The sequence below is a fragment of the Gouania willdenowi genome, chromosome 2 (assembly GCF_900634775.1).
Source record: "Gouania willdenowi chromosome 2, fGouWil2.1, whole genome shotgun sequence".
Taxonomy (NCBI): domain Eukaryota; kingdom Metazoa; phylum Chordata; class Actinopteri; order Blenniiformes; family Gobiesocidae; genus Gouania; species Gouania willdenowi.
Window position 1 is genome coordinate 6837065 of NC_041045.1, and position 27036 is coordinate 6864100.

The window sequence follows — 27036 nt, forward strand, 5'->3', positions numbered from 1 at the left end:
AATGTGATGAATAATAATATTAATATCTGAGACACTGAGCCGTATAAAACTCTGAGTGTACTTTCTTTTTTACCACGGCAATAAGAGCAAACGTCCAAATATTGTGTCTCTGTGGTGTGGGAAAGCCCCCATGGTAGTGACTGACCTGTCGCTTCATGTGTTCGTGTAGCTCCACAGATTCCTCCAGACTGGCCAGTCTTCGCCTCAGGTCTGCCTCGTCCGCCATCTTGCTCTTATACTGCATGATCTTGTCTCTGGTTTCTGTGACGATGTGTTGGACCTGAGGAGAGGAGGCAAATCAGCGTTGATGGAATGTGCAGGAATTTTAGCGTACACAGTGAAGCTCCAGGAGCTTCCAAAGCATGAATAAAAAATGTCAGAAAACAAAAAAAAACACTTGAAAGAAACTGAACTACATCCTATACCTATTGTGGAAATAAGATTTTTTTTAGAACTTGCGACTCAAGCCAACCAGTTTGCCAATGATAGCATGCATGATTTATAAGATATATAGGGCCAGTTCTTTTCCATGTCTCCAAACCAGATATCGGCCACACATTTTGTGTGAGCACCAAATTAAAAGCACAAAGTAACTCCAAAAACCCACAAAATGACAGAAAATTTACAAATGAACCATAAAATAAACAGAAAATGACTCCAAAAATATACGAAGCAACAACAAAATATGTAAAATTACAGAAAATATACAAAAAAATCCACAAACATAAACAAAATCAATCCAAAAACTAACAAAGTCAGAACAAAAAACACAGAAAAAAAATACAAAAAACATGAAATATACAAAAGGACTAATTCAATATAGAGTGTATACAAAACAACAATAGAAATAAATAAAATTACAGAAAATGTAATAAACAAAATATGCAGAAATACAGAAAACAATAAAGAGAATCTGCAAAAAAAGAAAAAAAACATATAAAAGGACCAAAATAAAATACAAAAAAACCTCTAAAAACATACAAAAGGACAATAAAAAATATGGTACATTACAGAAAAAACCCAAAAAGGACAACAAAAAATACAGAATAAAAAAGAAATACACAAAATGAAAGAAAAATACACAATATTGCAACACAAACAACAACAAAACATTAACAAAAGTACATTAAACTACAAAAAAATGCACAAAAAGGACCACAAATTGCCCAAAATAACTACAGAAACACACAAAACAACAATACAAATACACAAAATGACAACAGAAATAGATAAAAAAAGACATAGAAATGTTTGCATCCTGACGCTTTTGAACTGAGCCAGCCACAAACCTGAAAATAATACAAACTAAACACACTGTATAGAAGATAACAAAGCACACAGCCCACATGCATGTGCATTATCAATACCTCGTCTTCATGGGCTTCTTTCAGGGACTCGATTTCTTCTTCGTGTTCGTCGTTCTTGGTGTTGAGAGCATAAATAACCTGCAGAGAGGAAGAAAGACAAATCTTTTTAACTGTTTCCATATCCAATCGATGGTTTGACAGCGAGGAATAAAGTGTCTGTGCGTTAAAATGGCAGTAAAATCAATAGCCATAACATGAGGAGGTAAGAGAAGGATCTCTCTGCTCTGATTGGACAGCACTGCAGCTCGTCTACACACAGGAGTCATTAATGGAGCACTTGGATTGACACATACTGCAGGCTGTTTGCTGGCTTTACTCTATAGGACAGTAAGGTTGGTAGAGCTTTAGCTAGGCACAGAAATATATAATGTTTGCAATGGCTTGATCCTTTAAAACCAACATAAGGACTGAAAATGAACAGAAAACATGGAACTCATGTTCTGAAATTGAAAATGCAATCTGAAATGTGTATTTTATTATTATAGTAGTCTGGCTTGTTTAGGAGAAAGTCTGGGTTAGGACGCAATCAGCAATCCATCCAACTGAGCTATTTTGATACAAAATAAGCTTTACAATAAAAATATATTGTTATAGGTGTTATAGGTCACCAAAATAGAAAACTCGATATGTCATGAATCTTGATATATTGCCAGGCCTAGCACTACGTATTCACAGCTGTGTATTTCCATTTATGGAAATAGCTCGAGGACAAAGATACAACCCCCCTTACATGTTTTGGGACCACATCCCACATCTCCATGAGATTTGTCCATTAAAAGTGTGTCTGGCAGTGTAGCTAACGCACTTTCTTGCGCCGTAATCTTGCTTTATTTCCAGCATAACCCTCCCAGCTTCCGTAAATTATCTAAAGCATATAAATACAATCGTCTTTCCTTAATTCTATGTCATTTTTGGCTTTGAAACTTCCCAAAAACGTGTTAAAAACCTGCTTAATATGGTTAATTGAGTCAACCATTTTTTAAATATGCTTAATTTCACCATTGAGTTCGGACCCGATCAAATCACGGAACATTTTCTGAGACTGTTTGCGAAAGTAGCAACAGTGGTGACAGTGGAAAATTGGGTGTAAACGTGCGATATTGTCCCAAAATATGTCAATGAGGGCTTATTCCGTATCGTTGAAATACTTCCATTTCAGAAGGTGAACTTCATCATATCGTGTCAAATCTTGAGCGAGAAATTGACATTACCGCCTCTTTGCTATCAGAAAAATAAACAAACATGCATGCGAGGGTATATTCCATGTCATATTGCACTTCACACTACATAATAATAACAATAAAACACAATATTTTCATTCCACGAAGTGAATTCTGTTGTTTCCATCCAATTTTCACGATTATGGACAATGCTGGTGAGAGCTATGGGAGAATCAGAATCATGTTTTCTTCCGGCTTGAGTTAAGAGTTAATATCTCTGCTATCCTTCTGTTCTCCTTCATTGAAATGTTCCTTCAATTTTACATGATTATTTTAATGAGGCTGCACGCACAGCCTGCTGCTTTCATCTCCTTCCTTTTATCTTTCCCTCTTTTTGTTCCTCGTTCCTTGGCTTCTCAGAGGACCACCGATACCTCTCAGTGCTATTTGGGTCTCCACTCTCACTGTAAATCTCCCTTTCCACAAATAAACCCTCCGCAACACGACTGGGCATCAGAATGGTTTGGCTGCAGGAGAAAACCTGCACAGATGAAAGCCTGCTTGGTCACTGAGAGCTGCTAGAAACTCAGATGAGTCATGAATCATACATGAAGAGCCAAAAAATAGATGAATCGGCAAAGGTTCGGATCAATAATTAATCCTCGAGATAGGTTGTCAACGCAATATGCTCACAGCTGGTTAAGCCTGTCACTATTTTATGGTGCTGGATACATTCAACACACCAGTGAGGTTCAGCCCATCAGGCCTCCAACCCTCCACGCTGATGAGCTCTGAGTGTAATAAGGTGGAGTCTTTAAATTTCAAGTGACGGAAATCACGGAATTAGCGGAATATACATTCACAAACTTTTTTCGTGAGTAAATATCAAGTATTTCCACCGCACTAGAGAGCGTAGAATGTGTTTCGAAGACAAAATTGAACTATGAAATCTTGCAAGACTTAATTTGGGAACATTTTAAATAAGAACTGGAGACCCTACTTACTGTGTGATAAACTAAAGGCTATTAGCAGTAACCTGGGGCTTTTACTTACCAAAACTGTCATTTTAAATGACTTTAACAAAACCCAAGGATCGATTGTTTTAGTTTTTTGGCAATTTAACTCAAATAGATTGTTAAACAAAACAGAATACATCAAATTACACAAAAGCACAACAAAAATACACAGGACAACAAAGACACAAACAAATACACATAAATAACAAAAAACATAGATGGTACCATAATCATTCACTCTTTAAATGACAATATAATAGGTCCAAATGTGTGGGCACCATCATTTTTTCAAAAAAGTGCGCTGAAATGTGCATTTTGGATCCGATCCGGATGAAACTAGCTTGGGTAATTGAAGAACCAAATTATAAGAAAATATGAGATATGAGTTTGGAAATTTTGCCTCGTTTCATACACTCCATGTCTAGTGGGTGTGTACGTGTAAAAAATAAAATAAAAACAAAAAACATGCTGCATTCCCTCCTCCTTCTCATCCACGCAGGTGTGCCTCATCTCCAAATTGCCTTCCATCAATACTTAAGCTGTTCTTGAACACTGAGTGTTTGCTGGCCTATTGTTTTCTCACCTCCATCTCTTCCTGTCCGCACTGTTCTCATTTCTATTTTAAACTTCTTTCAGTTTTATCAATGACTACCTTTTTATTCATCGTGTCCTTAGATTAGATTAGAACATCCACTCCATCCATCACTTCTCACCCCATTTACACCCATGTAGATTTGATTCTTAAATTTCTACCGTCTTCTGAGACATGTGAATAAAGACCAGTGCATCCAATTGCTGCAATCTGTTTGAGTGGAATACCATCAGTCTGTCACTGAGTTTTAACTCTCAGTGTTTAGTGTCTGGATAGCAACTTATTAAGACGTGATGTGATGCTACGGCTCCAACACATCACAATCTAATGACTAGCTTATTGCCACCAATGACAGGCTAATTGTCACCATTGGAATCGTCTCGCTTGTCACTGGGACAGGCTGCATGTGTCCTAACGACTGATATAAGCGAATATATGAATGGATATCAACTGTATCTGTTTGTTGTAGTTATTGAAAGCTTGTTTTTCAGTAGCTACAGTCGTGGACTATTTTTATCAGCGCATCTTGGAAGCGGTGCACGCACGTGGCCGTATGTTTCACACAGAGCAGTTCCACGGAGGCACTTTGTTTACAGGAGAATCAGTCAAAGCAGGGAAAACAAGAAGTGAGTGCCAATCAAAAACCTTTGTTTGAAATAAGACTTGGCGATTTGAACCAAAAATCACATCTCAATACTGTACACACTTAGCAATATTCATACATAGGAGTTTTCCATTTAGAGTTGAGCTGGGTTTAAGTTGCAGAAATCATGTCCTGAAACGAAAAACAAATATAAAGTGACAGAAATACCAAACGTGCACGTTTTGGGACAACATCTTGCATTTAAATGCTATTTTTCCCTGGAAAACAGGTGACTGAATGTCTAAAAAGTGTATCAAACAGACAAATATGTCCAATTCCGCTCATTATCTTGTTCAAAATCTCATGCTGTGTTATGGTTTGCCAAGTCATCCTGTGACTGAAACTGAATGCAGAGCTTCATCTGAAGTGTGTTTCAATGGGTTGTGATAAGCAATTCAGATTATTATGACTGTGCATTTAAATCTGAAAAGGCTCAGGTACACAGACAGGTTTAGCTGTTGGTGTAATAGTTTAACTGGTGATCGTTTTACCTGGTGACAAGACAAAATTTTGAAAAAATGTGTTCGGACCATATTTCATTTCTGTATATGTCCTGTAAAACGGGTGGCTGAGCGAACGCAACGTAATCTCGCGTGATTTGGGCGTAACCCTCGAGGCTTCTGTAAATCACTTATGGCGTCTAGATTTTAAATTAATAAGATTTGTTGACTATTATTAACCCTACTATTTAGCATGCTTGGAATGATTTTGTGAAGTTTAATAGCCAGTAAATTCATCTAAATAGGAAAAGACGATGAAACTACAGTGGCTCTAAAAGCTCACTACACAACACAGAACAACTAAAGCCACAACGCAAGACACAACGTAAGCGCATACAAATGCAAACGCCACAACGCAACACGAAAGCAGCCCCTCAAACACCAACAATGGAAGCAAAAGTCTACGAAGAGTGGTGTGAACGTTGTTTTTGTTTTGAGTTGCGTTGTGGGGTTCTTCATTCTGTGTTGTGTTGTGAGCTTTCAGGGCCACCGTATGAATAGCAAAACCAAACGGAAATGGGAAACTTCCGTGAAAACGGCAGATAATTCCTCAAAAGTGCGATAACGATAAGTCAGATAAAACACCACAAATCTAACTCAAAGTCAGCACTGAAAAATGCCACATCTGGCACTTTTATTAACAGCAGCTGCACAATATCAAAGAACTTGAAGGAATCTCTGAAATTCCTGGCTAGTAGTTTACTCCAGTTCCTCACAATCAACGGTCGATTTTACACGACCAATCAATCCGACTGTGCTGCATCACTCAACGTATCGCTAGTTGCCAACAAAAGGAACAAATTTCCATCAAGTGAATAATTATCAAGCTTGTTTACAGTCCAAGATTATCGATCCTACTTTGAATTTTTTTTTATTTTCTTTAAATAGTTGCAACTTTGGAGTTGAACAAGTGCAGTATTTGGCAGGAACAAAACAACTGCTGCTCTGCGGTCATCATTTTAAGAGGATTACCGTCATATTCACTAATTAAAAACGACTAATGAAAGCCCCACTCTCAGAGGCGCAGTCGTCTTAATGGCATCCCTCGGTGTTTGGGCTTTGCAGTCCTATGTTTTCCTTCAGCGGGCATCGGAGTGGCAGCACGAGCCCGGTTTACAGGTACCGTACATCTGTCATTGTTGTGCACTGCTCCCATGCTTCAAGGACACTCAGCGACACATCCCAACAAAGGAAAAAGGAAGTGAAGATGTGGGAACAGGGGAGACTCTCTGTGCCTCCAGATAAAGAAAGCCAACAGTGTCTGAAGCATAAAATGTGGTTACAACACCGCTTTGGTGAAGGTGTTAGGAATAATAACAGTTCTCTCAAAGGTACAAACGTTTACTGTGATGGTGTTTCAAAAGTAAGCACACGGCTGTTTCCTGTGTTTCCATATCAGCTCGTACATACAGTACACACATCACTTTTTTGGTCTGGTTCTCAGTGGAGCACTTAGGGTTGTTGCTTTGCGTTTAGTTTTCTAAGGACGTGTTTTTCCATGTGCGACTCACGTCACAGGACAGACACAAAAAAAAAAAAAAGAAAATGGATAATTGAAGTGAGTTTATTTTGTCTTTTTATGTATTCAGACAACTGTTTTTCAAGAAATTTACTTTGATCTCCTAACATGTTTCGACTAATCGCTTTGATGCGTCCTTATGAGTTCTTTCTGGGCGTGGCCACCCTGACAGAATGGTCAAGTTTGTGTTTTTGAAGTCATTTTGTTAATTAATATATTTTTTTTTTCCATTTTTGCGAGTGATTGTTTCTGTTTCATGAGTATATCTGTAATCATCTTGTGTGCTTTCGGATTAAATGTGTGGATTTTTCTGTCGCTTTTGAGTGTTGCTGTCATTTAGTATCTTTTTCTGATTTGATCACATTTCTGTTGTTTTTGTGTGCTTTTGTTCAGTCGATTGGTGCATTTTTGTTGAAATTTTGTGTTTTTGGATTCGTTTTTGGATATTTTTTTTGTGGTTTTGGTTATTTTCACTCATTTTGTGCATTTTCAGAGATTTTTTGAAGTCATTTTGTGTCTAAGGTGTCATTTTTGTGTATTTTTTATGTTGTTAAACTATTTTTTTGTATTTGTGTTGGGTGTTTGGAGAGTACATTTTGTGCACTTTTCTGTCATATTGTGTGTTGATCAAGACACTCTTTTTTGAATATTTTTTTATGGTTTTGGTTATTTATTTGGTTATTCATTTTATTTATTTACTCATTTTGTGCATTTTTTTTAGAGTCAATTTGTGTATTTCATTTTGGTTTTGTATTTTTTTTAGTCACATTGTGTATTTTTTGTGATTTTGTATACTTCCTCTTCATTTGTGAGTTTTTAAGAGTCGGTTTGTGTATTTTTGTTGGAATTTTGTGTTTTAGTTGTCATTTTTGTGCATTTTTTATTATTGTGTATTAGCATATTTTTCATATTTGTGTTGTGTATTTGTAGAGTAAATTGGTGCACTTTTGTCATTTTGTGTATTTTTTTTGTGATTTTACATTCTTTTTTGCATATTTTGTAGTGGTTTTGGTTATTATCTCTCATTTCGTGTGTTATATTTAATTTTTTTTATGGCATATTGTGTATTTGTTGTGGTTTGGTATAGTTCCTCTCCTTTTGGGAGTTTTTGGAGTCGGTTTGTGCATTTTTGTTGTCATTTTGTGTGTACGGTGTCATTTTTTACGTCATTTTACATTTTTTTTTTTTTAAATGTTATGTACTTTTCTGTCATTTTGTGCATTTATTTTAGGGGCTGCACAACATTAGACTGAGGGCCACATGTGGGCCCCGGGGCTGCCAGTTTCCCAAGTCTAAACGACTGCATTACATTTAGAATTTCATTTAACCTGACATCTTTATCTCCTCATTTATTTACTTCACGTTCAATAAAACATTTCTCGTTGAACAAGAATATAAAATTAACATTTTATTGCTTAAAGAATTTAAGATGATCTTTTATTATAAGGAAAATTTATGCAGCCATCGGAAAACACCCATTGAGAAAAATCCCAGCAGTGAGCGTGGTAACGTTTAACTGTCCCTTTGGTCCGCCATCACAAAGATAACCCCTTTACTTACAGATCATATTTCTCCTACAGACTATGAATCCTCCATAAACCACTTGGTTTTTTTAATCCACAGTTTCAATCTGACTGGATGTTTGTGGGTCTTATCTGGCTCCATGGGGCGTCTAATTCTGCATGTGGGGGGGGAATCGAATCATCATCATCCTCATCACGTGCGTTATGTGAAAAAAAAAATATATATATCCTGTCGTCTCTACTCGTGCATTGTCCCCCATTTAATTACATCTAAATCAATCACCCCCCTGTGGATGATGGATGTGGCTGGATCACATCCTGCATCCATCCTTGGATTCTTCCACTGGTGTCAGGTTGAGCACAAAGAGGCGGCTCTGCCAAATCCTCTGCATCCCTCCAGGATTACATAACTTCTTTGAACCCTTGGTGGTGGTGATGGCTTACAAACAACACACAACACAAGCCATGCATGCACAGGTGAAAACAATAAAGAGTGGAAGAGCAATCAGTGACAAAAAAACAAAACAAAAAAAACCACTAGATTGTGCCAATGTGAGAATTAGAAGAAAAACATATAGCACTGTGTACGTGCATGTATTATGACATCTGGACTGTGCATTAATTAAATTAATTAAATGAAAATTATTTTCATTAAAACATAAAAAATACAGCATTAGCAGCAAAAAAAGAAAGATTTTTTTTTTTTTAACTACTTAATCCCCATCCTTATGTTTACAACCTGCATCCCACGTCAGCTACTATCCTCCAGATGAGTTAATAACACCACGTCATTCATTCATTCACTCATTTTACACACCTTGGTCAGCTGTGCTATCTTCTTGCTCATCTTCAGATGCAGGTCCTGTGTGTACTCCATGGCTAGGCTCCCATCGTAAAACATGCTGGAGCTGGGACACGGGCTGTATTTAGTGCTGCTTATCGGGGTGTTGTACGGAGGTTGCCAGCCCGTGCCCGTCGCCATTTTTCGGCGGGAGTTGAGCCCCCAAACGGAGGGTTTCCAGACGACGGAGTGACGGAGCTGCTGCTGCTGCTGCTGCTAGGCGTCTGTCCGCGGCATTGCTGGTTAAAAACCTGCGGCTTTTACTGGGAGGAGGACCTACGATGGTGTGCAGCCCCCACGGGAGCGCGCACACACAGTGAAGGAGGGAGACGGTGACGCGCCACACACGCGCTCACGTGATGCTTTGATGCGCCGCTTTACGTCCCAAATCCAAATTATTCACCGTGAAAATGACTTCAAACTGCATAAAAACGGTAAGTATAGGTTTTTTTTATGTTTTTTGTGCAAACTAAACTTAAACTAATTAATGAAAGTGTCTAGTTGTACGGTTGCCGTAAGGACCGGAACAACCCAGGTGCTAATATCGCTAATATCTTAGTCACGCGACTTAAACTGGCCAATGACTGACTTATCACGTGACCTAAACTAGCCAAATAGGGGAAGCTTATCATTTGGGGCGCTTACGTCGTTATATTGATACGGCAACCGTACGGATAGCCACTGCCTTAATTAATTGTGTCATTTGTCAGCATGTGTTTTACAGTTGTACAAACAGGCCGAAAAATACACAGAGTAAAAGTATAGAAATACAGTTGTTTAAAAATTTTAATTGTATGTTTTACTTTTTTATTTAAAAAAATAAATTCTAAATTCTATTTTAATTTTTCAGAAATTTCAAGTGACCCCATTTAAACTCCAGGCGACCCCGACCCCAAGGTTGAAAAACACTGATTTAGTGGCTCCTGAATAGATTTATTTCTATAGACCCTTTATTTGTTAATTTCCCCCCCTCTCTCTCTCTCTCTCTCGCTCTCTCTCTCTCTCTCTCTCTCTGAAATACCCCCTGTAGTGCCATTACATACCCCGAGGGGTACACGTACCCCCATTTGAGAAACACTAATGTACATAACATACAATTATGTTCAGTGCCATAAAACACAGTGACACAAAATACATATTCATATATATATAAAATAAATAAAATACATATTCATATATATATATATATATATATATATATATATTTTTTTTTCTGCTGCTTTGATTCTAACATGTTACTGTTAGTTTCATGCCACAGATGTTAGTTCTACCATACATTTTCAGTGAAATGCTCCCAAACTTTTGAAACTTTAGGTTGGTTCTTCTTCTGTTGCACAATTCTTCTTCAAAATATAAACGGTGAAGCGACACGGCGCCCAAAAATGAAGCAGAAAGCGGCCGCCAGTCTGATTTTATCATGAATTTACAACATTAAACGATGCTTTGATGACAATTTTTGGAGTCAACATAATCAATTATGTATCTCATAATTTTTGTATTATTGTATATGTTACTGATGCCAATATCTGGCACTCGGCATAGATTTGCGCTGTCCTCTGGGTGCTCTTGTTTTGCATCGCTTTCACACATCTCCCTCACATATTATGTAAGGGAGGCCCTTGAGCACCCTTGGCCCTTCAGATGACAACTGCTACTGCTAATGGTGACAGCAGGACAACAATCCCAAAGGAAATACGCCCAACCCATAGCAGAAAAATGGTAGAAAAACACACACACACACACATATATATATATATATAATAAAACTAGTGCAGTGGTTTGGCATTTAATCAATGGGGGAAAAATAATAATTCTGACATTCAATGCTTTGAAATTCTATATTTTCCCACATGCACAGTACATATATTTGTGTTTTCTAGCTATCAGACTTCAAAGTGTGTCATTTTGAAATCTCTTATGGAATAGTGACATTTATTCACAACTGTACAGTCATATGGAGATGCAGCTGGCACCGAATTTACTGCATTACGTCACTCTGCACATAAACTAAAGCTGTAACCAGTCCCACACTGACATCTGCTGATGATATTTATGAACTGCACAACTGTAATTCAAGAAGAAATATGAAACCCAACACAATACACTAAAATGATACCAAAAACTACACAAAACAAGAGAAAAACTCACAATATGTCGATAAAAATAAATCAAGTAACAACAAAATCACACAAAATGTGACTAAATTATTATTCATTTAAAAACACACAAAAAGGTTCCAAAAATACACAAAAAGACAAAATCATACATGATCACAAAAATTACACAAATCAACAAAAACAACAATAAAGATAACAAAATGACTAAAAAAAAACATACAAAAAAACTAAAAATAAATAAAATAACTTCAAAATACACCTACAAAATCAAAATACACAAAATGACTTAAAATTCCACACAACAGCAGAAACATACAAAACAACAAACAACTTTACAGAATGATACTAAACCCCCCCCCAAAAAAAAACTTTAAAAAAAAAAACATAAATAGACCTAAAATACACAAAAGAAAAAGAAGTATACAATATTACTCCAAAAACCAACAAAACAATAGAAAAATACACAAAAAATCAATAACAAAACAATACAAATCCACAACAATGGAGGGAAAAAAGCCCAAAACAGCAGAAAAAACTACACAATACCTCAAATTTCACAAAAATTAAAATTACACGAAATTAATTCAATTACCACAAAACAGCAGAAACATACAAACAACCAAAAAAGCTACACAAAATGACTCCAAAACTCACACAAAACAATAAAATAATACAATATTACTCCAAAAACGCACAAAACGACAGAAAAATACAAAAAACACCAATTATAAACAAAATATTTCCAATAATAAAACATTATAAAAAGCACAAAACAGCAGAAAAATACACACACAAAAAAAAAAAACATCCAAAATGACGTAGTTATTATAATAAGCCTTAGCAGATTTCGTGTTTGACCTTGTTATCCTGAGGGTGGCGCTGTTTTCAAACTAATGCTACAGCAGAAAGTCCAAGCCATTGGAACGGAAGGGTTTAAAATTACAAATTCACCAGATGCCAGTGAACGCATCCATTTGTACCAGGTGTGAAGAAGCAGCACAACCTCCATGAAGGACCTGGTGATAATCCATTTCAATGATATTAGCATCAAACACACCACAGTCTTTTCCAGTTTATAACCAGAAAGCAATTTAAAGGTTAGTTGGTGGCATCATCATCTTCATCACTTTTCATCTTCAATCCCTTTTGTTTGACTGACAGCTTTCTATGCTTTTATCTTTGCTGTAAACCTGAGCTGAAGCAGATGGAGACTCTTCCATTTAGTCTTTCTGGAGCTGATTGGCTCTTTAAACAATGTGGCTTACATCTTTTATTCTGTTTGTGAGGTTTTTTTTTTCAATTTATTCATTCATTTTTAAATAATATAGCCTGCAGCTTTTATTTCGTATCCCTTTTATTCAAGTTTTTTGAAGAAAAAATATAAATCCATATTTAAGGTTATATATATATATACCTTGATTAGTAGGGGTGTGCATTGCCATGAATCTGACGATACGATATATCCCGATACTAAACGATACGATATACATATTGCAATATGGTATGAAAAACAATTTATTTCATTTTGTTAAACTTGCAAGAACAAATAGATGGTAATTAACTGTAATTCAAGTACCAATATCCAAAACAAGTGGTATGCCAAATAATATTTTGTAAAAAAAAAAAAAAATTACGATTCTGTTAAGTTTTTAAATTGTATTTAAAAAAAAAAAGTAGCCACAACTATAAAAGTGCCCAGTATCTTTTATGAAAATAAAGTACAATCAACTGTATTGCGGAGGGAGTGAGTGGACGGTTACGCACTATGCATATGTTATGCAATTTAATTGGGGTTTTTCCATTAAAAAAAAAAAAAAAACATGATTTAAAAAAATGGATTTTGACATTTTTTGGATCGATATAATTGCGTGGTGAAATATTACGATATATCACCGAAAATATTATTGTCTTAAACTCTTATTGATTGAGTTTTACCATCAAACCTTCTTAGCTGCTGATGTTTGTGTGTCGTAATCAAAAATAACGGCTGCAATCTTAATTTTTTTCTGCTTTCTTTCAGGACTCGACTGCCCCGAGGTTTTGTGGAGACTTCAGGTGGGTTCGTTTTTCTGATTTCATGCTCAACAATCAGCTGAAAACATACAATAATAGTGGACAGCTGCATATGAAGGGAATCACTGTCGAATTTAATATTCCGTTTGGATTGGTTTCAGAGTAATCCCAGGGTTTCATATCTCTCTGTACGACAGCATTTACACTAAAATGTGTAAAATCATTATTATACTGTGGAATGGATTAGCCTGGGTTGGATGTACAAAGAGGTGTACATACTCTGTACTCTGTAGCGTTATAAAGATATATATTTGTGGGTGCGGTATTTAGTTTTGTGTATTTTGAGTCATTTTCATATAACCGTTGTGTAATCAACAAATAAGTCCAAAATGACGCGAGCACACACACTCAGCTATGTGCAAGCTGTTCATAAAGTTTCAGGTCGAAGGTCGCGCTGGAGAGAAATTCGCTCCACAAACACACACACACACACACACACACACGCAGAACTTCCTTGCTTTTATAGAGAGATGGCCGCCTTCACATCTTGCCAGGGCTATGAGAGCATCTGATTTTCACTTTTCGTTCCATTCATTTTCCATTTCATCGTCTTTCCCTATAATTAGATGACATTACTGGCTACTAAACATCCTGAATTAACGACAAACATGCATAATATGCTTAATTAAGTAAAGTATTATCAGATTTAAAGTATATTTCTGTGCTTCTGATATGCAGAATAAAACATTGGGCTGAAGTCATGCAAGAATCTGCATATAGCGCAAGTCAGATACCTGCTAGACAGAAGGTGCCCTGTTTTTAGTAGAACAAATATTGTCAAAATACATCATATTGTCCTAAATCATTGGTATGGAGTTTAGTCCCTTTCATATATCAATTTCAACCTGAAATATCGATGGGAAAAAGCGGTAATGTCAATCAATATTCCATTTAATGGCAAATTTCAGCCAATAATATATCGGTGGGTTGATAATTTCACACATTTCTAATTTGAAGTCATTAGTTGAAGCAACAGCACGATCTTATTCAACTGTTGGACTCACATTCAAAAGTTTAAAACTAATAAACTGCTTGAATAATATGTTATGGCTTCATTTATTCCGACTTTTTTCCAGGAAATTTACTTTGACCTCCTGACATGTTTCGACTGCCAACTGCCAGTCTTCTTCAGAGGCGTCTGCTGATCGCCATCTCAAAAAGGAACAAGAAAAACTACCAAAACACTGGCCTTTTTCCTCTCGAATGAAAACATATTCGTCCTTGTGTCCATTCGTTTTTATTCTTTATATTTCCGCTGCATATTCATAGCTTCACTATCTATTATTGCACTTGTGAAACGATGGCTCAAACTGCGACTAAATTATTCATTTCTGTGCTTGCTGTGACAATTTTTGCAGTTTAAGTGTGAAACATGTCAGACAGTCCTCGGCATGTATTTTTTTTATAATAAGGCACAGCCAGAAATAGGAATAATAGGAGTTCAGGCAGGCAGAGGATGGAGGATGAGAGACCAGTGGAATGTCAAAGAGCTGAGGAGGAGGAGGAGGAGAAGGGTGGGTGGGGGGTGAATGGAGAGCAAAGTGGTCGAATATTGTGTGAGGGGAAAAGTGTGAGTGCAAGAGAGGAGGTGAAACAGAAGGGAGCTGGAGGAGGAGGGTGAGGTTGGGCTGCGGTACATCCGTGCGTAAATGTGACCGTCCGCCCTTTACGCGCTGCCTCCGTCCCTCCATCCCCTCGCCCACCGATCGCCTGGCACTCGAGTCGGACCCCCGGATGTCTCGGCTCGGCGCCCTCCTCCAGGGCCTAGGGGGAGCACCTGGGAGCACCTCCAAGTTTCTCCCGGGCTTTGTGACCACATCCGGCGACAGTCATGGCTCGGAGCGCCGGGAGAGACGCGGCTCGACGCGCTCTCGGATGCCGGTGATGCGGGGTTTGATCGCGCCACAAAACACCTTTTTGGATACCATTGCCACCCGTTTCGATGGAACCCGTAAGTAGCAAACATGTATTACCCTCCAAACATCACCAATGAGCGTTGAAGTTATCCTATAGTGACTATACAATAAAACTGAAAAATGAGGAATATGATGTTGTCAAAGTGCCTGATGATTATTAAAGACAGCTGAACAAGTGAGCGCGGGCTTCCTGCGACTTTGATGAATGAATAATGATGAATGAAAGCGCGGGCTACCGTTTAACATGGTAAATATTTATGAGGAGAACCCAGTCAACAGATGGAGTCCACTGACGGTCGCAACGCCTGATGTCACCAAAATGCGTCTCCACGTTCACAACAACTTTAATTGCCACAGTTTCATTAACTTTATGGTTGTTGTTGGTGGTGGTGTGTGTGTGTGTGTGTGTGTGTGTGTGTGTGTGTGTGTGTGTGTGTGTGTGTGTGTGTGTGTGTGTGTGTGTGTGTGTGTGTGTGTGTGTGTGTGTGTGTGTGTGTGTGCGTGTGTGTGTGTGTGTGTGTGGGGTGATATTACTTTGAAATAAAGGTTGCGCATTTCAACAGCTTGTGGACAAACCTGGCTGGATTACATTTGGTCAAAAGGAAGCCTATATATATATGGTTATTCACAAAATACAGATCATTCTCCATAAACACCAAAAGCTGAAAATGTGTAAGAAATAAGAAACTAAATACATGAACAAAATACTGTAAAGATGATACTTTTGAAAAATCACAATTGTCTTTTTTAATTTCTGCAAACGTTTTAGTAAACCAATGTTTGAACTTGTTCGTTAAACTAAACACTGTATTAGTTTACAGATTAAATGCTCTTATTAAATGTGGAGTCTGCAATTCTGCTCAGAAACACTTTGTCCTTCCATCCTGAGGGTAAATACATTATATATTAATATCCATCCATCTTCTGCCATTTATCTGTAGTCGTTTCACAGGGGCAGCATCCTTAGCAGAGAAGCCCAGACTTCACCTTTTTCAGGTTGAGAACCAAGGACTCAGATTTGAATGTGCTGATTCTCATCCCGGCCGCTAGTGTTTTTCAAGGATTCCAACTGCTCCAGAGGTCTCAGACTCGGACCAATCCCTGCCATTCAGTCCATATGGAAAGAACCAATCAGACGCTGTCCTGCCTTTTTCCTGTGTGCACACTCCACCATTGTTCCTGGAAATATGGAGCATCACTGAGGATGTGAAGGGCCTGAAAAGTGATTCAGAAATGTCTTCTTTCTGTTGGACAGCTCGTTATTTGTTTTGCTTCGGGGTATTTGTTATTTTTTTATCCAATGCTTGTGGGGGCGTGGCTTTAGACAGAGTCTTGAAGGGATAGATGCGAGGAGAGGGTGGAGCTTAGCTGTCCAAAATTGCTGCCTGCACCGTCACAGCTTTTTTTTTTTTTTTACTGTCTGTGCAGCGTCTGTGGATTTTGGATGGATTTTGAAAGTTACTCGCATTGATACCGTCGTCCTCGGTGAAAACCTTTGATGCCGTGTTTTGGTTGTCGTAGCAACGGGTCGAGGATGAGCCGGAGTTTGCGTCGCCTCTGTTGCAATCACGGCAAAGCTATGTCATCGGGTCAATTTATTTGTTCAAATTGTGCCGTCATTTCTTTCAGGAAGAAAATAGTAATTATCCTGCATCCTTAGTTTAAAATATATTTAGTTTTTCTTCCTGGTCACGGAAAAGCAATGTATTGATTGGCTTTCTCTTGATGTGAACTGGAATCGAAAAGACAAGTTAATGCCTTTCAGTTCTAATGCTCCTGTAGCTGAAACTTACCAATTCCAATCTTCAAAATCAATATGGAAACCCCTTTTGCAAAAACTCTCTGTGCTCTCTAAGGAGTTAATTTTGTCCAGTAATTGCATTTATTCGTGTGTTCCCAAACACAATTTCAATTAAATCGCCGCTAATGCACATTGAGTGCAATAAGACGAGGGCTTGAAGGCGCCGGCTGTTCATTGGCCTTTCTTCCAAATAGGAGTACTCTGGAGGAATTTGTCTTCATAATTAAAATGTGCATTTGTGAACAGCGCGCAACAGCTGGTAAACACAAACAATGAAAAGTGCTGCATTGTTTGAGCCCACGAGCATCAAGTTGGATGAGTCTGTTTTATTCAAACATTTTCCATGAAAAACAGCCAACGGATCCCTGTGTGTCCTGCAAAAATCAGAATTAAGATGTTTACCTGTTTTTTCTTTTACCTTTATTGATGTCTTTATATTTTTCGCAACGTGAGTAATGATTTTGCCAAACTTGTTGTTTTCCATATTTTAATTTCATTATTTACCTAATAGGGCAGTTTTTTTGGATATTTTTGCAGCTTAATAGCCATTTTTGTCACGTTTGGTGGTGTTGTAGACCCTGAATTCAGAGGGAGATGAAGGAGGAGGGCAGGCAGGAGTGTAGACCAACATAAAGTCCATTTATTGAAAACCAAAAACCAACAAAGTACAAAAACCAAGATGAATCAAAGTAACTAATCAACCGATTTACAGGCTATTACAGGCGACCACTGGGAGCAACTTAGGGTTCAGTGTCTTGCCCAAGGACACTTCGACACATAGTCAGGTACTGGGATCGAATCCCCAACCTGTCGATTAGAAGACGACCCTCTACCACCTGAGCCACGGTCGCCCCATAAATAAATGGTGGATAAAAAGAAAAGCTATTTTCTAGGATTTTCAATATTCGCGAGTGGGGAAATAACCCAAAGTTGGGGTCCAATAAAATTTGCGTAAATAAAATAGAACACAGAAATGGAAGAGAAGGCATTCCCGCATGCACTTATGAGCTGTTATTAAAAATTTTTTGGATTTCAAGAGACTGTCACTCAAGAACCAATGCATATATGTGACTAATCATTAGTGATGTGAACAGTCTATGTTCATAGCTCAAAGCTGATCAATGTACAGAAAGCTTAGGCATATGCAAAGTTGTTTACTGAAGGCCCAACATGTTTGAGACAAACTTTTTTTCCAAATTTGAGTGGCTGACATGTACACCAGACGGAATGTATAGCAGATATTTTTGTGTATTCTGAGAGAGTAGGTGGAACTGTATTACTATACCAAATTACAGTTTCCCATGTTTGTTGAAATGACATGGAATGACCCAATTGCTTTTGGTTACTTCTTATTTAAGGCATATCGAGCTAATTGCTATATACCGAAGCTGGATAATTACAGATTATTTGCGGCTCGGTTGAATCATAATAATCCAAATCTAGCCATTATAAGTTTCTTTTTAGCAGTGTTGCTCTCTGCAGCTGACAACAAACCTTTTTAAGGCTGTCACAACAATCAACGTGTGAGCGTTACAATAGGCTCGGCGTTACCCACAGAGGAACCTCTGTCAATCAAAAGTTCAAGAACGTTGCACAACGCAGCCCGAGGGGCGTGCAGTGCGTAGCATTAGCTCAGGATACATGCAGTTTTTTAATTAAGAATAAATCATTGAGGATAACTGCTGTGTGGAAGAATTCACACACAAAACGCCACATCTCTGAAGGATACTATAGAATAATCAGTGTTGTAATAATAGTCAGCACTGTCTGCACGTACTCGCTGCTTTCTATGTGTCCCTTGAAGTCAAGCTTTTATGAGATGGCGCTGATTCAAATAGAATTTTATATTTTGTGTCACATCCAATCAGTAGCAGTCTAATGTGAGCAGAGAACAGGCTGAAACTCTGTGTCCCAACACGTCGCAGCTTTTTAATTGGATACTGGCATCAGTTTTCAGCACTTTTGGCTAATATTTATCTTATCTGATCAGAATAGGCATCAACCCTGCAATTGTGTGTTTGTGCGGGAAGATGAATCAACATTGTATCCACGCAGCAGTCGCACACACACACCTCCGCTGTTTGTTTCTTTTGTGTGATAAATGAATGCTGGCGTCACAGGATATTTACATAAAGTTAAGTGTTTCCACAGCCCCCGGTGGCTGCAACACAATATCCACTCGCTCTGGCCTCATGCAACAGCTGAGAAATAATCAGACGCCACAAGTATCACACTTCTGCACGAATGCGGTGCGATTAAATCATCCACCTGTGCGCCTTCTTCTCAGGAAGACGCTGTTTGTACACGTTGCCATGGCAACAGTTGCGTCCTTTGACGTGCGCCTCATTGGCTTTGAGGTGGAATCTTCGTAGATCCGCAATGTTTCAATGGCAAAAATCAAAATTCTGAATGAAATGAATCAAAAATCTGAAAAGTTCAAATGAAGAGAGCAGAGATTCCACCAGCGTTCTAAAAATGTTGACACTTTAATCAATAAAATGTGTGGATTTTTTCGGGATCCTTGCATCCTCGTCATCCTCACACACTGCTGTAAGTTGTAGAGGTATTTAGTCTTATAGTGCTAAAATGAGAGAATTGTATGCAAAATAACACCATAAACACAAAATGACAACAAAAACACACAAGATATGCACAAAAACGATAACAAGAACACACAAACAAGAAAAATACAATTTAACAACAACAAAATTGCAGAAAATAACACCAGAAACACAAAACAACAACAAAAACACACCTAATGAGAGCACATTTTAATAAATGATATGAAGCACCCACAAACAAGAAAAATACAAAAAAATGATGCCACAAATACACAAAATGACAACATGACAATAATAATTTTCATAGTGGTTAGATTTGAATTGCTGACGGGAATTCTCATAATGCGACACTCAGATAAGACAACCACAATAATCTCCTCATGTGTTCCGGAAGGTGAATTCACCAGTGCTTATTGCCGTATGACTGCAGTGACTCGTTTGAGGGCAGGAGCTGAGATCTTAGCATCTCTGCCATGCAACATTAATGCCACATGGTAACTGGGGAGCCTCGGGGGGATTTTCCCCTGTATGAGTGTGTTTACCTTCAGTGTAGCACGGAAATAACCACGACCTACAAAACATTGACTTTTGATTCAAGGCTGCTACAATTCCTGGAGGTTCTCCAATACCTCGATTACAAAAAAATTAATGACCAATGATTTTTTTTTTGTTCAGCCTGAAAGTTTAGTTTATTTAAAGTTAAGTTTTTTTGTTCTTTTTTTTTTATTTTTTTTTATTCACCATGCCTGCAATTGTCGTCTCAGGTTGACTTTACATGAAGTGGAATCTTTTCACAACAAATATGTATGTTTTTGTTTTTTTTCTTTTTCTACTTTATGTAATATATTGAGAATTCTGTTGCATGTTTAAAATTTAAATTTTGATTAAGAAAAGTATGTTTTATCCAATTAGTCAATGAAATATTTAATAGAACTCTCGATTGCCAAAATATTTGACAGCTGCAGCCTTGATTTGGTTCACAGTGATGTTTCGTCCATTCACCTATTCTCAGTGGCACACACACACGCACACATACAGTATATATACACAGTATATACGTGTATGTGTGGTTGGATGTGTCAAAAGTGTTTATTTTCATCAATCATGGAAAGTCTGAGGCCCTTTTTGTTTATTTTAATTCTTAATTCTTGCCTTTTTGATTTTTGCATTATCAAACTACAAAAAATGCCTGACAAATGCTGATTTGTTCCTTATTGGACAAGTCTGCAGAAAAGCAGTCATGTAAATTAGTATATTTAATTTAAAATTATTACCAAATGAAACAACAACAAAAACCCAGATGTGGTAAACCCTAAAATCTGCTCGGTTTGAGTTAGACGCTGAAGCATGCTTCTTTATCTGTATGCATTACACTTTCCATTACCTGTGTCCACCAAAGGCTCTCGCCCTACATTGTGCACGCTGTTGAATGCACTATGGCAGGCTGCCGTTGCCAGTGCTGTCAGTTGGAGTTTTTATTGGGGTTCCCCGTGCCGCTCGGGGCCTGATCTTAAGTGCTTTTGTAGTTATTACACCTGGTCTGTGGTGGGAATGTGACGGGCCTGCCTGGTGTCTGAGACATGTATGCTAAAGGGGCATAAATCAAAGGGCTGTGGGTTCACAGAGTAAGACTGGAGGGGGGGGGGGCACTGACTACTGCACCCAGATCACGTCTTAGGGCCGAAACCAGTGTCCTGCTGGGGAGGTTCCTGTGCTCTCTGTATATGTAATGAATAACTCTGTAACCTTGTACACAGCAGAGATGGATATGCAATCGCTTCCCTCTGTGTATGTGTCTGTACATTAGATTTTTTAAAAAGATGCTGCTTTGGTTGGAGCTAAGCCTCGTTCTCAGCTAATGCCCCATCCTTGGCTGCACAGCGACACAGCTAATCACAGCTTTCAGGCTGGGATTACGATTGGAGATGTCATCTTCCACAGCCAGATGAATTTGACATCCGTGCAAAAAATAATAATGAAGAAGCTACTGACAGAGCAAAACGCTGGGATGTGTGGAGCACCAGGAGTCAGATTAGCATGTTTTTGGCGCTAACCCTGCAGCAGAATAAAGTATTGGCCAGTATTTTGGGAAACAAAAGTAGTAAAGAAAGAGAGAGACTTCACCTTTAAAAGTGTGTGTAAAACTAGGGATGTCCCGATACATATTTCCGTCATTTCCGATATAATACCGATATTGCAGCCTTGCGGATCGGCTGATACCAATATTGATCCAATTTCAGCATGAATTATACATACTTTTTTATGTTTTTTTTTTTTTTCTCTGTCTTTTCTTTAAGGAAAAAAAAAAAAAAAAATAGTTATTTTGTAGTGTGGAACGTTAGAAAAGGCTTCATCAACTGATCAGCAACAGTAGGTATGAGAAAAACTGACCTGCAACATAATATCTACAGCATTCTACAATTGAATAAAATAAATTGAAAATAATTTTATTTAAAGCGGAAAATCCGGAAATTTGAATCTGATATTCGTTTTCAGGCTAATATCGGACCGATATCGGATTGGGACACCCCTATGTAAAACACATAGCAGGAGTTGCAGATTCTTGCCGAAAATAGAAAAAATAGAATTAAATATATAGACCGTCTCAAGATTCGCGCCAACCACAATGTGTGTAACATACACAATAATGCAAAAATGATCAGTAACATAATTGATGATGTTGACTACAAAAATTTGCGTAGTTGTGTGGTTTTATGTTGTATATTCATGATAAAAAAAACAGAAGAAAAACCAACCTAAAGTCTCAAAAGTTTGAGACCATTTCACTGAAAATTTCAAACTCCTCGTATGGTAAAACTGTTAAAAATATCCTTTACTTTAAGCAAACAATGTGTTCAGACTACTCAGATTCTCAACTACATCTCATACAAAGTACCTCAAAACAACAACAGAAATGTATATTAACGCAAAAAGATTACACAAAATAAATGAAATGTCCCTCAATTTCAACACAAATACACAAAACGACTCTACGAACACACAAAATCACAGAAAAAACATAAAATGACAACAACAAAAATCACAATAATAAATAGATACAAGACTCAAAAACACACAAGCACACCAGCTGCATATGACTCCTTGTGTTCCCAGTTTTCTCTTTTTGTTCTCAGTTAATTTCTTTGCGTACTTTCTGTTCCTGGACTGTTATTTTTGCACTTTGCTCATAGATTTTGAGTTTCATCAAAGTGCCGCCTCATCCCTCTCATCCTTTGCTTCCCTGACATTGTGAACGTATACCACCATACGCAGGTATTTAGATAATAATCTATATTTACGTTGTGGATAGTTTCAGTTAATTTACATAATTGCGTTCACTTTTCATGAACAAGCTTTAGGCATTTGTTGGAAGCACTCTGAGTTACTGTATTTCTATTCTCTGTATAAAAGCACAGCCGTTATTCTCCTACAAAGAGGTGCCTTCTTCTGAATATTAATGCACTCATCATTACCCAGCTATTCATCTCCACATTGAAAGCTCTTATTTCATGCAAAGTGATTCATCAGTTTTCGTTCAATCGTCTCGATGCAAAATCCGGGGCCGCGTCAGTCTTTTGGGTAAACATTCTGCTGCCGAAGACTGAAGTTGCACAACATTCAATGACTTCAGGCTTCAGAAACCTGCTGAAAGGGAGAACAAAGAGCCGACGTCTTTTCTTGCTGTGTTCAGCACTGATCCATCTGTTTTCATATGGGGAAAAAAAAAAAGACTACTTCACACTTCCAGTCACGTTGTGGTGGTTCATTTGGAAAATGGCTCATTTACTATCATTAGGACCCTTTGACTACAATTGTATCAAACTCGTTTGATTTCAAGTGTGCCAAATCATAGAAATCCTGTCTAATTTTAACATTTTGTGCCATATTATATATATCTTCATGGTTCCTCTGCGCTGTGAGGTGATGAAAGGGCGATATTGTCATTTTTTATAAATCGCCCAAAATAGAATTTGGGATATATCGCCCAGTCATATCAACAAATGCATGCAAATCATGTTAGACTTAAGAATAAACTTTGCATTAGACTTCCCCTTTGTAAGATTTCTGATAGTGGCAGCACTAAAACGCCTTAGCGTAACATTGGGACAGGAAATACAACTAGCCAAAATGGCGACGGCCACATATAAAGAAATATTACGTGTGTTTGAGGCTAAAAGTGACTTCAAAGACATTTCTTACAGGAAATGGTAAAAAAAAGTTTTATTATTAAGCTTGGAGTTCGGTGAAAACTCTAAGTCACCATAAGGCTCCGTCAGTCTAACGTGGAATGGAGGTTTTAAAGAAGGTCATCAACGGGTCTGGAATTTAGAGGCACCACTTCATGTTTTGAGAAGGAAGAACGAGTTAGCCGGATATTGGATTTTGGGCCGATATCCGAAATGCCGATGTTTTAGAACTCATTTGACCGATGGCAAATGTAGACATGAGACAAAACTTAAAATGACAAATAATCATTCCTTGTGCAAAAAAATACTTCAACTTACAGGTCATATTTATCCGTGACAATCGTTTCTAAACCAAATAATGAAGATAATTACAACCTAGAGTTGCTACCAACTTACTAGGAGTGTGACAATATCTCAATACGGCGATATATCGCGATATTTTTCCATTTACATTGGTATGTTGACACTTATTTACATAAATGTTGCACTAAATTAGTGTCACTGTTCATAGGACACTTTTTCAATTAAAATTGTATTTTTTCACTTAATCTTTTTTTTTTTCTTGTTATGTCGTAGATTGAGTTCTGACCAATATATTGATAATCGCAGTATCGTCATATCGTGAGATAGTTATCGTGAGCTTTGTATTGCGTATCGTATTGTGAGGTCCCCAGAGGTTCCCACCCCTACTACTTACCCACTTACATTTTTTTTTTGACTTGTAAAAACAGCATTTTTACAATATCCAAGTATTCTGTGTCATAGCTATATATGACAAAAAAAATCAAAGCATTTTGACATCGATAAATTCAGTAAGTAATTATATTTTGAGATTGAGTGCCTCGAGATGGCAGCCCTTAGTCACGCCTCTTTATGGGCAATGAGGCATTTACGTATATGATGATGTCTATGGGTTGAACAATTTCGACTCTTCCCCACCACTTCCATTTTCCTACCCTGACTCCCTCTCCCCTGTTCCCTTTCCTCTCACCGAGGTGTAACACTGCCCTCTCTTTTTTTATTCTCCCTTTAATAAAGTTTTCATAAAAAGATTGCACTACATGTAGTGTTGACCTTCGACAGCATGTGCAGACGAGGTGGAAGGAAGCAAAGCCACTCATTTCATCAGTTAATTCTATCCACGAAGCCGATATCTGCTGATAATGTGCAGATGATATCGTGCAACACTACTTTGAATTCATGTGGCAGCCGATTTGTCAGCTATACATTTATTCGACCACAGTCTGGCTCATGTTTCAGTGAGACTGTTTGAGGCTAAAAGCAGCACTACAGTGAGTGCCTTTATATTATAACAATTGTTATCCCACTTTGTGATTTTCTCAGTGATTTGTTACCGTAACAACAGGCACATCAAGCCCTTTTTTTAGATCTCTGATGAGCCCAGCTTCAACATTCTGGTGCAAAGGAGAACCGGACAGCCTCATCCAAACCATATTTCAACAAGGTTTTTTTCTAGGAGCATTTGCACAGGTTGTGGTTTATTACTGTATGAATAATTAAATGCAGTCGTCTTTAGTACTGGAGCTGCCTGTCTGCCTCTCCTTTACAGTCAATTGTTCACCAGCTTCCTCTACAGCTCACTTTCCCTCTGAGGCTGCTGTATGTGAACAACAGAGATCTTGATCTAATAAATGTCACTGCCGTCGGAGGAACCTTAACCCTAGTCACCATTAATTATTTAGGGCCGTATCTGTTGTTCAGGCTTTCTAAATATTTCTCCAACATCTGCTTACGTCCATGTTTCCATGACATGTGATGGATGGATTTCCTTACAGGATGGGAACGTTTCATCATCCCATACGCGCTCAATGTCTCTCCTGGAGTGACCAGCAAACTATTAAATGAAAACTTCAATGTATATTTTTGTTTAGGCATTATCATTTGCATTGTAGTTCATGTGCTTTTTCAAAAATACGTACCGTAATTAAAAATCTTTCCCTACAAAAACCCTTTGCCTGTGCGTCATGTCTGCACCCACGTGTTCTACGGAAAAGACGAGACAGGAATGGAATTCACTTCCTGAAACAAAAATGGTAATTGTATCCATTTATTTAGTTTTCAATACTTTTTTTGTATTTATTTAAAGCTACCTAATCACAGAAGTCACATTTAAAAAAAAAAATGTATGAATTTAGAAATTGTTTTTTGAAAGTTGTTTTTTTTTTTTGGTTTATTGGAAAATGTTCATGTGACTTGAATTTTGGAAAGGTTTCGCGCATTGCATTGTGGGATTTGGAGTCCTCGTTGAATGATGCAAAAATGGAGCAGAATTTTTACTTCATTCTTCTTATTATTTTTTGTGTTTCTTTCCCAGATAACGAGGACAGTGATTTGCTTGATGTCGTTTTTGTTCTGTTTTGTTTATGCTGTTTCCCCGTGATATGACGTCACTCTGATTACGGCTATATTTATATTACATATTTCCTTGAAAAGCCACTATATTAACATCCACAAGTGTTTTGTCATCAAGTTTCATTCAATCCGAAAACACAGGCAAAATGTCACTTTGGTTGCATTTTTGGGGACATATTGGCATCAGTAGCCGACGAGAACAACTTGTAGATGAAATACAGATACAGTTTAAAATGTACACCGTAAACAGGTATTTGAGGAATAAAGAAACAGAAATGTCAAACCTTGCTCAACATCTTCCACCGAAATATAATATTTTCCCCTTAAAACGGGTGGCCTGATTCAAATTCTAGCAAATATAACCAACAGTATCTGTTCTGAACATGTGAAGCATAAAAAAATTGAAAGTCGCAGGGTTTTAATAAAACACACGTTGACACAGACGAAGTAGGACAAAAGTAAACCCACTGAAAACAAACCCCAGCAGGACTTGAACCCACAACCTTTAAACAACCAGACAGAAATGACCTCAAAGTGCTGCAGAACAACAGAAGAACTGAAACCAGATCATATCTCAATGTATGGAAAGTCACATCAATGAGGCTTTATAGATGGAGACTGTACCTTTACTAATGGTTTATTATTTCTATTTTCCTCTGAAAATTAGGCCCACAATATTTTATTTGGCTCAGATAAAGATAAACAAGTTAATTAAATTGAAAATAGATAAATAAACTGAAAGAAAAGGAGAATTAAGAGGCCATTGAAAAGCATCAGGCGTGTTGAAGTCTCCCAGAGGAGCTCGACTGATTACAAGGTAAATAGAGTGAAAAGGAAAAGGCAGTGG

The 27036-nt window shown here is 37.7% G+C and overlaps 2 protein-coding genes across 2 annotated transcripts in view; one reads left to right on the forward strand and one right to left on the reverse strand.

The window, feature by feature from the left end:
* Positions 1-9497, reverse strand: part of fam184aa (family with sequence similarity 184 member Aa) — a 37018-nt gene extending 27521 nt beyond the window's left edge. The window contains exons 1-3 of the mRNA XM_028472558.1: positions 9138-9497; positions 1368-1445; positions 146-280 (exon numbers count right to left, since the gene is read on the reverse strand). Of these exons, the coding sequence (XP_028328359.1) occupies positions 146-280; positions 1368-1445; positions 9138-9302 (378 nt within the window). The 5' untranslated portion in view covers positions 9303-9497. The remainder of the gene's footprint in view (positions 1-145; positions 281-1367; positions 1446-9137) is intronic.
* Positions 9498-14963: 5466 nt separating this feature from the next.
* LOC114479099 (potassium voltage-gated channel subfamily H member 3-like) overlaps positions 14964-27036 on the forward strand; it is a 37494-nt gene continuing 25421 nt past the window's right edge. Inside the window, exon 1 of the mRNA XM_028472573.1 lies at positions 14964-15302. Within this exon, the coding sequence (XP_028328374.1) occupies positions 15086-15302 (217 nt within the window). The 5' untranslated portion in view covers positions 14964-15085. The remainder of the gene's footprint in view (positions 15303-27036) is intronic.